A 12,819-nucleotide genomic window follows, 5' to 3' on the forward strand; every position below is an offset into this window, starting at 1 on the left:
TCCTCCTCCCCTCAATCTTTCCCAGAATCAGGATCTTTTCAAGCGAGTCAGTTCTTCGCATCAGGTGGCCAAAGTATTGGAGTTTCAGCTTCACTATCAGTCCTTCCAATAAATATTCAGGAATGATTTTCTTTAGGATGGACTGGTTAGATCTCCTTGCTGTCCAAGGGACTCTCAAGAGTCTTCTCCAACACCATAATTCAAAAGCATCAATTCTTCGGCACTCAGCTTTCTTTATAGTTCAACTCTCACATCCATACATGACTATTGGAAAAACCATAGCCTCTGGAAAAACCATAGCCTTGACTAGACAGACCATTGTTGACAAAGTAATGTCTCTGCTTTTCAATATGCTGTCTAGGTTGGTCATAACTTTCCTTCCAAAGAGTAAGCATATTTTAACTCCATGGCCACAGTCACCATCTGCAGTGATTTTGGAGCCCAGTAAAATAAAGTCAGCCACTGTTTTTACTGTTTCCCCATCTATTTGCCATGAAGTGATACCAGTTCTAAAATACTATGGTGATCCATCCTACTTCCAAATGTTATCATGTACCCTAACCTAGAGAGGAGGACAAATTTCCATTCATTAGTGTTAAGTTGTGTGTTTGTGTGTGTTAGTGCTATTCAGTGTTTCACCTTTTGGAAGGGATTCATAACTTCACAAATATGTGTGCTTACTTATTGGATGTTCCGTGAAGGTTTGTCAGCAGAGTAAAGTTGTTTCTCACACTTCGCAAGCTGGCAAGGACCTAAAAGGAAAATATTTTCCACAGTTAGGAGTGGTTAGGAACAAAAGGAGAGGGCTAGGTAGGTTCACAGACCACTCTTAGAAACTATACCCAGGGACAGAGTGAGAATGAGCCAGGCAGCATGATACGTACCTGGGCAAAAGGTGTTACAATCAAGTCATCGCCATGTCTGGTGAAAAGAGAGAGAGAGAGAAAAAAAAAAAACTTTAAAATGTATTTGCATTATAACTATGACATATAAACTGTCATTAAACTTCATCGGTGTTAGCAACACAAATGTTAGACAAGTCATTCTACCTGGATATAAGGCAGGACTGATTTAGGCAGAGATGGGAATTTCAGGACCTTGAAAGAAAAAAGAAAAACCCACCAGGTTCATAGCTCCTAGATTTACAGTGGCTACACATAAAAACACTTGCAAGTAAGTTTATATCTTCAGGGTATATTCTCATTAAATAGCAGACCCAGAGAACTGTAATTCAAAGCGATTTGTGGATTTTGGTTGCCAGAGCCAGGAAATTCAAAGGGAGGGCTGCTCACAGGCACACACAGGGCTGGAAAAAATGGCCTAACAGTCTGGATAAAGGTTAACTTTGGATTTCCTGGCTTTTGTTGATTTGAACCACAGCCTTAATGCCATTTAAACACAGATTTCTGTCTGGGAATCCCATTACTTTTGTTTTTAATATAACTTTTTTCTTAAAGTACCCAAGGAAAAGCTTTTACGGGAGTGTAGGGATTGAACCTACTATTATCATATCACCATCTCTCACTTTGTCCCAAAGATTTGATAGAGCTGAGCCACATAAATTCTGTACTTGGGAATACTCAGAAGTGTGTTTTCAGGAGACTTCTCTCTCTGGTACAGGCTTTGATAAATCTCCTTAAATCCACATAGCAAGATCTCCATTAAAACCATTAGAGGACACACTGGGCTGAGCTGTAGACACATAATCGGGCCAATTTGCTATCACAGTGTGAATCATAAGTTGCGCAGAAAGTAGTGGACAGTGACTTTCCTTCACTGTCTGATCATCTGCTTTGTATCATCGATCACTGTACAAATATGGCACTTATTTGCTAGCTATCAGAGTGCAACCAATGGTTATTAAGCACCTGCCCAGCACCAGGCATCAGGTGAGGCCTTGGGATCCAGGCTTGGATAACACCTGTATCCTTGGGGACCTCTTCTTTAGTGTGGGTTTTTATTTTAGGGTTTCATTTAGTACAATATTTTCTGTTCTACTGTGGTTTTTAGCTAGAAGTCCCCCTTCAATTTCATCTAGTAAACTTTCTGTGCATCTGCTTTGTACAGTGACTATAAAAAGAACACTGACAAGACTAAGCATTCTTTGAATGATTGCCATCTGTCAGGTCCTCCGGGAAGCCTCGTTTAACTCTTGTAAGAAGACTTGAAGCAGCTAATCTTAGGCCTATTTTATAGATAATATCAAAGCTCAGAGTAGGTAAGCCATTGCTTAACCAGCACATAGCTAATAAATGGAAGAACTAAGACTATCAGATTCCAAAAATCTGTGCTATTAACCATTATGTTTTCCTATTTTTTGATGGCCCTGCATGGTTGACTAAATTCATGGTTGACAGAGTTCACGATCCCCTCAAATTAAAACAGGAGACAAAAAAAAAAAAAAAAAAAATCCAAAACACTGCAGTAGATAGTATAAATCATATAAATATAGAATGAGAATATGAACAATAGATACTTAATGGGGGTACAAAGGAGAAGTGTTAATTACAGATCAGACAAGACAGGAAAGGTTTGATTGAACAGGTGGTATTTGAAATGAATTTGCAAGTATAGGCTTTAAAAGGTAGGGATGGTAGATGCTTCTAATGAGAGCAATACAAGAATAGAGGTCCTGAAATGGGAAAATACTGGACCTGGAGATGCTTGGTGGTTGTTTGGACAGAGCTGAGTACATAACAGACATTTGCAGAGGACAATACTCGAAGGTCCCCCACACTCATATTATGGACATTGTGAACAACGGTTGTGGAATTGGTGCTTAATTCTGCAGAAGAAATGAGGTTTGCGGTGAGATAGGCGAATGTGAAGTCAAGTGGGCCTTAGAAAGCATCACTACGAACAAAGCTAGTGGAGGTGATGGAATTCCAGTTGAGCTATTTCAAATCCTGGAAGATGATGCTGTGAAAGTGCTGCACTCAATATGCCAGCAAATTTGGAAAACTCAGCAGTGGCCACAGGACTGTAAAACGTCAGTTTTCATTCCAATCCCAAAGAAAGGCAACGCCAAAGAATGCTCAAACTACCGCACAATTGCACTCATCACACATGCTAGTAAAGGAATGCTCAAAATTCTCCAAGCCAGGCTTCAACAATACGTGAACCGTGAACTTCCAGATGTTCAAGCTGGTTTTAGAAAAGGCAAAGGAACCAGAGATCAAATTGCTAACATCCACTAGATCATGGAAAAAGCAAAAGAATTCCAGAAAAACATCTATTTCTGCTTTATTGACTATGCCAAAGCCTTTGACTGTGTGGATCACAATAAACTGTGGACAATTCTGAAAGAGATGGGAATACCAGACCACCTGACCTGCCTCTTGAGAAATCTGTATGCAGGTCAGGAAGCAACAGTTAGAACTGGGCATGGAACAACAGACTGGTTCCAAATAGGAAAAGGAGTACGTCAAGGCTGTATACTGTCACCCTGTTTATTTAACTTATATGCAGAGTACATCATGAGAAATGCTGGGCTGGAAGAAGCACAACCTGGAAATCAAGATTGCTGGGAGAAATATCAAGAACCTCAGACATGCAGATGATACCACCCTTATGGCAGAAAGTGAAGAGGAACTAAAAAGCCTCTTGATGAAAGTGAAAGAGGAGAGTGAAAAAGTTGGCTGAAAGCTCAACATTCAGAAAACGAAGATCATGGCATCTGGTCCCATCACTTCATGGCAAATAGATGGGGAAACAGTGGAAGCAGTGTCAGACTTTATTTTGGGGGGCTCCCAAATCACTCAGATGGTGACTGCAGCCATGAAATTAAAGGATGCTTACTCCTTGGAAGGAAAGTTATGACCAAGCTTGATAGCATATTCAAAAGTAGAGACATTACTTTGCCAACAAAGGTCTGTCTAGTCAAGGCTATGGTTTTTCCAGTGGTCATGTATGGATGTGAGAGTTGGACTGTGAAGAAAGCTGCTGCTTCTGCTGCTAAGCTGCTTCAGTCGTGTCCGACTCTGTGCGACCCCATCCGAAGAATTGATGCTTTTGAACTGTGGTGTTGGAGAAGACTCCTGAGAGTCCCCTGGACTGCAAGGAGATCCAATTAGTCCGTTCTAAAGGAGATCAGTCCTGGGTATTCACTGGAAGGACTGGTGCTCAAGCTGAAACTCCAATACTTTGGCCACCTTATAGAAGAGTTGACTCATTGGAAAAGACTCTGATGTTGGGAGGGATTGGTGGCAGGAGCAGAAGGGGATGACAGAGGATGAGATGGCTGGATGGCATCACCAACTCGATGGACATGGGTTTGGGTGAGCTCCAGGCGTTGGACAGGGAGGCTGGCATGCTGCAATTCATGGGGTCGCAAAGAGTCAGACACGACTGAGTGACTGAACTGGCTAACTGAGGCGAACAGAAAAGTGCTTTGGAAAGCAAAATGCTATGGGCATGAAAGATAGACAGAAGCGAGGACAGCGCCAAGAAGAATGGTTGGAAGGATGTTGCTGTCAGTCAGATGAGTAGACTTTGGTGAGGGAGAGGAAGAAACAAGCAAAGACAACTGGAAGAGACCCTGAACATGTTGCCAAGGACTTGGCATTAGTTGGATACGGTTCATAAAGAAACACTATTTTCATTTTTAGAACAGGTATCTGGGAAAATAGTGAAGTCATGAGTAGAAATAAAAAAGTGAGGAGGAGTTGGAGGAGATGTGTCACTTTCTCACACATTGAGTTTTAAGATACTCATTGATATCCTGGTGGAAATAGCAAGTGGGAAGACTAAAATATGGGGATTAGAGCTAGAGATTTAGGACTTACTTACAACAATGGGCAACCATTGAAGTAATGGCAGAGAGTGGCTTCATGGATGGGAGTATATAGAGAGATTCAAAGGAAGAACCTCAGGGTTCTTGGAGAGGAGTGAAAACGAGAGACAGAGTAAGAGTGAAGAGACATGCAGTTGTAATAAATGCAGGGTGGTGAGATGTTACAAGAACTGCCCCTTCCCAAGCTTTTTTGGGGGGATGAACTTCAGATGGGTGAAATAGCCTACTATTTGTTCAGATTTCTCCTGTGAAGTTCATATTGTTCAGAAGACATCCTGGGTGAGTTGGGAATACAGTGACAGTGTTAGACTTAAGTAGATCAGCTATGGCTCCTGGATTTCTGGAATCTAAATTCCCAACAAAAGTTAAATAATATGAGCAAATTTCACACATAAATAGTGCCAAAAGCTGATATACTTTTGCATGAATAGGGAGCTACTAAAACTGTACAAACTAATGATTCAAGGCGGGTTAAAAAAATTCAGACAGTGAGCGAGTATGAAGCCTGGCCAGCAGCACACGGGCACCTGGGCCAACTTGGGTTCAGCTGGTGTGGAGCTCAGGCATGGACCCACAGCAGGTAGCCCAAGCTCAACATTCAGAAAACTAAGATCATGGCATCTGGTCCCATCACTTCATGGCAAACAGATGTGGAAAGAATGGAAACAGTAACAGACTTCATTTTTTTGAGCTCCAAAATCACTGCAGATGGTAACTGCAGTCATGAAATTAAAAGACGCTTGCTCCTTGGAGGAAAAGTTATGACCAACCTAGATAGCATATTAAAAAGCAGAGACATTACTTTGCTAACAAAGGTAAGTCTAGTCAAAGCTATGATTTTTCCGGTAGTCATGTATGAATGTGAGAGTTGGACTGTGAAGAAAACTGAGTGCCTAAGAATTGATGCTTTTGAACTGTGGTATTGGAGAAGACTCTTGAGAGTCCCTTGGACAGCAAGGAGACCCAACCAGTCCATCCTAAAGGAAATCAGTCCTGAATATTCATTGGAAGGACTGATGGTGAAGCTGAAACTCCAATACTTTGGCCATCTGATGTAAAGAACCAACTCATTTGAAAACATCCTGATGCTGGGAAAGATTGAGGGCAGGAGGAGAAGGGGACAACAAAGGATGAGATGGTTGAATGGCATCACCAACTCAATGGACATGAGTTTGAGTCAACTCCAGGAGTTGGTGATGAACAGGGAGGCCTGGTGTGCTGCAGTCCATGGGGTCGCAAAGAGTTGGACAAGACTGAGCGGCTGAACTGAAATGAACTGAAATAAAAAAATTCAGAGGGCCCTGTGTCAAAATCACTTTTTTATGAAACTTCTGAAATTTATGAGAGTAGAACATTCAGAGGCAAGCGATGAATTTTCAGATCCTGAGCACTGGGTCCCTTGAAGAATTTGAACTGTAAAAGCTAAGGCTGTATGTCAGACAGTAACTGCTATAGAAACGATCAGATAATCTGTAGATAAGAAAACAAAAAAACTTCTGTTTGAGTACAGCCATATAATTTATAAAACTAGTTCAAATTTTTTAAATCATAATTTGATATATGAATAAGAAAAGGGAATGAATATAACAAAATACTTGATTGATTATAGAAACTGATGTAGTTGTTAGTTGCCCAAACCACTAGAGAGGGCACTATCCCACAGGAACAAAACCAGATATTCAGAACCATGGCACGAGCACCATCTAGCGACAAACCCAGCACATTACAATTTTGTAGGCTAATTGGAGTACTGCCTAGAGAATCCCAGGGACTGCGGGGCCTGGTGGGCTGCCCTCTATGGGGTCGCACAGAGTCGGACACGACTGAAGCGACTTAGCAGCAGCAGCAGCAACTCTGAGGGTCTTAATGGGCTTCCCAGGTGGCTCAGTGATAAAGAATCTGCCTGCCAATGCTGGAGGCTTGGGTTTGATTCCTGGGTCAGGGAGATGCCCATTTCCTGGAAGGAAATGGCAACCCACTCCAGTATTCTTGCCTGGAAGATCCCATGGACAGAGGAGCCTGGCAGGCTATAGTCCATGGGGTCTCGGACACAGCTTAGCAACCAAACAACAACTCTGTGGGTCTTAATTGAGTGTGGGTCTGCTCTCAACAATGAAATACTTTTCTAGAAAGCAAAAATGCTTCTTCCTACTGCTACACTCTGGACTTTATCAATTTCACCTTTCTCTGTTTCCTATCTACATGCAGAATTTTACTTGTACTTTTTTTTGTAACATTGATTTTAGGCTGTCTTAGAGAAATAGACTATACTGTAGTTAAGAGTACAGCTTTTGCCGCCAGACGGCTTTTGGTTTGCTTCTCAGCTGCACTATTACAAACTATGGGACTCTCACAACGTGAGATTTAAATGCGTTATTATGTATGTACCACTCTTACAACAGTGCTTGGCACATAAAAGCACTTTTGCTCTTCTGTAATAGTTACTTGCATTAGTAGTAGGTATCATCATTATTATAATTAAAGAACTGCATGTCTATCTTTCCAACTGGTGAGAACTTCTTTAAGACAGTCATTTCTGCCCCCATTAAAATCCAGAGCACTAATATTTATATTGTACTTTACAGTTACAAAGCATTTTCCTGTATTTTATTTCATGTGGTAAGGGAATGTCCTTGACCCTAGGGAATGGTGTAAGCACTGATCTTGTTGGTCAAGGCTGAAACCTGCGTCTCTCTCATCCCACAGTCAACCACTACCACCTGTGGATCCTAACTTGCAAATATTTATTAATTGCCCACTAGATCTGTTCTAACATAGAATCCAATCCTTTATTACGTAAATTACCAAAGCCCCTCCCATTTGGCTCTTGGAAATAGCTTTAGGCTTTGTCCACCCTCCAAACTGTTCTTTAGATTGTAATCAGTTATCTTTCAAAAACTTTTGTCTGATTATGTATCTTCCTGCTTAAAAGCCTTTAGTAGCTCCAGGCTGCTTGCCTGCAGCATAAATGCTAAGTCCTCACAGGCCCTTCCTGGTGAGGGTCCTGCTTATTTCTCTAGCAAGTCTCTCACCACTTCCTCATCTTTTTGCATTCTTTGCCTGAGCCACACGGAGCTGTGGTTCCCCAAAACATTCTTGAGAACTAGAGTTGGTGAGCACATGGCCCTTCTTCCTGCACACCCTTCTGCTAATTCCTTTAGTTTAGCTGTAATTCCTCAAAGTAGGCCTCTCACTTTGCCAGGCCAGATCTCTCAAAGTCCTGGGCATCCCTTTCTACCATTGCCGTTTTCTGAAGATATTACAACTATCTATTGACTTGGCTTAGTCAGTAAAGAATCTGCCTGCAATGTGGCAGACCCAGGTTTGATCCCTGGGTGGGGAATATCCCCTGGAGGAGGGCATGGCAATCCACTCCAGTATTCTTGCCTGGAGAATCCAATGGACAGAGGAGCCGGGTGGGCTACAGTCCATGGAATCGCAAAGGGTAGGACATGACTGAGTGACTAAGTACAGCACATTGATTTACTAATATTTTAGCTCCCTTGAAGACACAGAAGATGTCTCATTTGCTTGCAAGGTGTTTAAATGTAAGCAAGTTTTTGTTCAAAGAAAGGATGGGTATAATTTTTGTAAGCTGGAAAGGTAGGCAGAGCAGAGATTTGTATCATTATTTTTATTTTTCATCATTATTTAGCCTGTTTATATACTGAATATCCATATGGTTTAGTCATCTAGATTACCTGAATTTGAGTTGTGTTTCCCTGTTTACTGGGCAAATTACTTAACCTCTCTGTGCTCCACTGTTCTCCTCTTTAAGAGAAGACAATTATAGTACCAAGACAGTCACAGTACCACCAAGACAATTACAGTACCAAAGCAATGATAGTACTACAATACTGAATTATAGTATTCATGCATTAAGGGGAATAAATGAGTTACAATATGTAAACACTTCAAATAGTATATAGGAAATGCTTAGTAAATGTGTGCTTTTATTCATAGATAATTTAGACACTATGAAAAACATTCAGTGTCTTAAAGTTATGGTACTAGTAGGTATAATGGCTGTAACTCAAGTCTTAGATACCACATTGTATTTTTTTGGTAGCCCATCAATAAACAGGTCTTAAATTTAAGTGGGCTGTTATTTCTACTTTTCCTCTTGGTTTTCAGATCTCATTTCCCGTGACTGCTCTCTCTAGAAATCACTTCTCACATCAACAGTAGCTTTAAAAACTTGTCTGTATAAGACTGCAAATAGGATGACTAAATAAAGGAAACAGGGATCTTCCTTCCCTGTGGCTTTACTGGTGGATAATCAAAGGTTGGTTCTGCCCAGGTTGGTTCCTCCAAAGTTTTGGACAATATAACTGGCCTTTGGTATATAGATGCACTCCATTAAAGATGACCAGAACACAGGAACTGAACAGAGATCAATAAATTATTGCCACATCTAAGAAAGCAAGGGGAACTTCCTTTTGGGATCCAATGGTCATCTAGTTTTCTTTACTAGAAACCCTTCTTTCAATCTCTTTTGTTGCTGTATGTTAAAGCCCCTTTTAGTTTTCCATTCACATTTTTACTTAGTCATCTGTTCATTCATTCTCCCTGCCTATATTTTTCCTCCTGAAAGAGTTCAGATGAAAACCTGTAAAAAGACAGCATGGTCTCTACTGTTAAGATTTAATGCCAAGGAATTATGCAGGATGTTCTACCTCTTATGTACATTCATGACTCTTCTGTGCTGGATATGAGGACTCCTGAGTGGGGAACACGCTGCAGCCCTCATCCCATAGCCTTCACGTGAAGATTCCAGCTCTATTATTGTCCTTCTTTCTCTTGACTTTGTGAATAGAAGGCAGGAGAAGCAGCAAGAGGTTCAGGGACTGTGGTTCCTCTATTTATGTCAAGTCATCCTGAAGAGTAATAGTTGGGTCAAATAGCTTTGAGAGAATGACTTCAATTTAGCTCAAGATACCTGTGTAAATCTGCCTACAATACAGGAGACCTGGGTTTGATTCCTGGATTGGGAAGACTCCTTGAAGGAGGAAATGGGAATCCACTCCAGTATTCTTGCCTGGAGAATTCCATGGACAGAGAAGCCTGGTGGGCTGTGGTCCATGGGGTCACAAACAGTTGGACATAACTGAAAAGACTGAGCACACACCCATGTAAAATGGGATTTTCCAACGTAGTCCTGATAAAATGAAATTCCAGAAGAATCTGGATATTCAAGTCCTACTTCTTGCTGTGTTTAGAAATATAAATTCCTAGACTGACAAATATATGAAAGTTTTACTGTCATGTTGAAATATTTGCAAAACAACATTGTGTGCTATTTTTATTCACTCAAAAATGTTAATATATTTTGTTATCAGTATCTTTGACAGGATGAGATCATGTTGTCAAATGTTTTTTCTTGGGAAGGACTATTCTTTATTTTGAAAGTGTGCCCCATGTTTTAAAGTTTGTTTGTTTTTTTTTTTTAAGTGAGAATGATACTAGTTATTTTGCATATATAATTCTTATCTGTCTAAATCTAAAGTTGGCAACACTCTATAGGTTCTAAAGCTAGGGGAAATTTTTGCTGGTTGATAAAACTGAAAAGAGGCTAACCATTAATTTAGGGACCCTGGATGCAGAGTCATTCAGAACTAGATGTCTGTTTCTACAGCTATAGACTGAGTTGAACTGTGATCTTTAAGATCTCTTCAAGTTCAAAATTTCTATAACCTTTTGATTGTAAGTAAGGAATTGGTGGAGTTTAATTTTAAATTTGGTTAGAATCTGCTGGGAAGCCTCTGAGTGACCCGGAGACACATCAAGCTGTTTGTCATGAGTCTGGGGGAGCCACCAGCTGCTGTCCAAAGTTAGTCTTTCTCCCATGAAACACTCTGAATGAGGCTCTAATTACCTCCATCTTGCCACATCTTCCGCCCAGGGAGGAGAAAGGTGAAAGGTGTTTGTTTTGGTGGAAGAGAGAATTCCAGGTATGTTCACTGTCAAAGTCTCCATTTGAGCCTTGGTCAGAAACTTCCTTAGCACTACGTGATCTACAGCAAAGAGGTATCTACCCTGCATTCACGTTTTCTACCTCTTAGTAGAGATTCTACTTTGCAGTTTGAAGAGCATGCTAAGTCACTTCAGTCGTGTCCGACTCTGTGCGGCCCCATAGATGGCAGCCCACCAGGCTCCCCCATCCCTGGGATTCTCCAGGCAAGAACACTGGAGTGGGGTGCCATTTCCTTCTCCAATGCATGAAAGTGAAAAGTGAAAGTGAAGTCACTCAGTCGTGTCCGGCCCTCAGCGACCCCATGGACTACAGCCCACCAGGCTCCTCTGTCCATGGGATTTTCCAGGCAAGAGTACTGGAGTGGGGTGCCATTGCCTCGGCAGAGTCCAAAAGTTTTGCCTGTACAAAACTGCCTGTCTTATCTACATCAAGGGATAATAGCGTAGCACAGAGTCATATAGGAGGGGTAGGTTTCTCAACTTCTCAGAATCTCTTGTTTCATCCTCTATAGAGAAGAGATAATAATGCCGCCCACCTGACAGGACTGTGGCAAAGATTAAAAAGCATAACATATGTAAACAAACAGGGCTCCCTGGTATGCACTAACTGAATGCTTCCTTCCACATAACACCAGAGTTCCTCTTTCTTATGTAACTGTAACCTTCCTGAGAACATGCAACTTTTTTGAGAATAGCATTTATTTTTTAACTTCTCTGTGATTTTTCCACTATTCTGTTCATCTTTTACTCCCAGAGCCTGGCACACTGCCTGGAACATAGGTGAGCTTCAGTAGAGAAAGTGAAAGTAAAAGTTGCTCAGTTGTGTCTGACTCTTTGCGACCACATAGACCGTACAGTCCATGCAATTCTCCAGTCCAGAACACTGGAGTGGGTATCCTTTCCCTTCTCCAGGGGATCTTCCCAACCCAGGGATCGAACCCAGGTCTCCCTCATTGCAGGCAGATTGTTTAGCAGCTTAGCCACAAGGGAAGCCCTGATTGTCAGTAAATATTAGCCAAATGAGTTTTGGTCCACCAATGATTGAGATGTTTTACGGCAGGAGTGCTTCTATTAAGGGCTTTCTAGATGGCTCAATGGCAAAGAATCCACCTGCCAGTGCAGAAGATGCAGGAGACTTGGGTTCTATTCCTGGGACAGGAAAATCCCCTGGAGGAGGAAATGGCAACCCACACCAGTATTCTTGCTTGGAGAATTCTATGGATAGAGGAGACTGGTAGACTATAGTCTATATGATTGCAGAGTCAGACACGACTGAGCGACTGAGTACATGCTTCTATTAAAATTAGCTGGTAGAAGTGCCCTGGGGCATATTATCTTATTGGTTGGTTTAAAATACCCTGTGCCCCTTTCACAAAAGGGTGACCCTTTTTAGCTTCCTTTCCAACAACTGAGGAGAGCCCAGTGGAACTTTCCAGTCTGGAGACTTTAGGGAGCTACTGATATTTTTATAACATATGATATTAAAAACAATTGTACATGTGCCCAGAAAACTTTTAAGGCTCGCATTCCATCATCCAATTTTATTTGGTTTCAGAAACTCAATAAATAAGTAACACAACCCTGTCACTGTTCTTTAAATACAAATTAGAGATCTCCAGTTAATAGCAGCAAAACAGAAATATCAGCCATGCTTAATAGGGTGGTGGAAGTGTGTCCTGTCTCACCTAGGAGCCAGGCAATAAGTGGGCATTGTGTCAAGGTTCCAGAGAAGGGACACAGACATGTGACTAGATGACAATTCACTAAATGTTACCCAGCAAAGGCCACTCAGAGAAGTTGCATGTCACCAACCACCTTTCCTTCTCTGCTATAGCCTGATGTAAACTGCACATGCCTTGCAAAGTCAGATTGTGGTTTGCAAAAAACTGTTAAGGTTCTCGTGCCATAAACGATTCAGCAGTTCAGGAAATGAAGCTGATTTTTTTTTTTAAGTATTAGAGAATGAACTTCAGCAGGGTGGGGAGACTAGGGGAAAGAGATACTTAGGGAGTTTGGGTACAAGGTGCTATATTTAAAATGGATAACTAACAAGG

The 12,819-nt window shown here is 41.4% G+C and overlaps 1 protein-coding gene across 2 annotated transcripts in view; it reads right to left on the minus strand.

The window, feature by feature from the left end:
- PDE4B (phosphodiesterase 4B) overlaps nt 1-12,819 on the minus strand; it is a 548,634-nt gene that overhangs the window by 141,584 nt on the left and 394,231 nt on the right. For both annotated transcript variants that reach the window (XM_070367883.1, XM_070367884.1), the window contains 2 exons: nt 885-921; nt 682-752 (listed from right to left, as the gene is read on the minus strand). In XM_070367883.1, coding sequence (XP_070223984.1) covers nt 682-752; nt 885-921 — 108 coding nt within the window. The remainder of the gene's footprint in view (nt 1-681; nt 753-884; nt 922-12,819) is intronic.

This window comes from Bos mutus, chromosome 3, assembly GCF_027580195.1.
Source record: "Bos mutus isolate GX-2022 chromosome 3, NWIPB_WYAK_1.1, whole genome shotgun sequence".
NCBI classification, from domain to species: Eukaryota; Metazoa; Chordata; class Mammalia; order Artiodactyla; family Bovidae; genus Bos; species Bos mutus.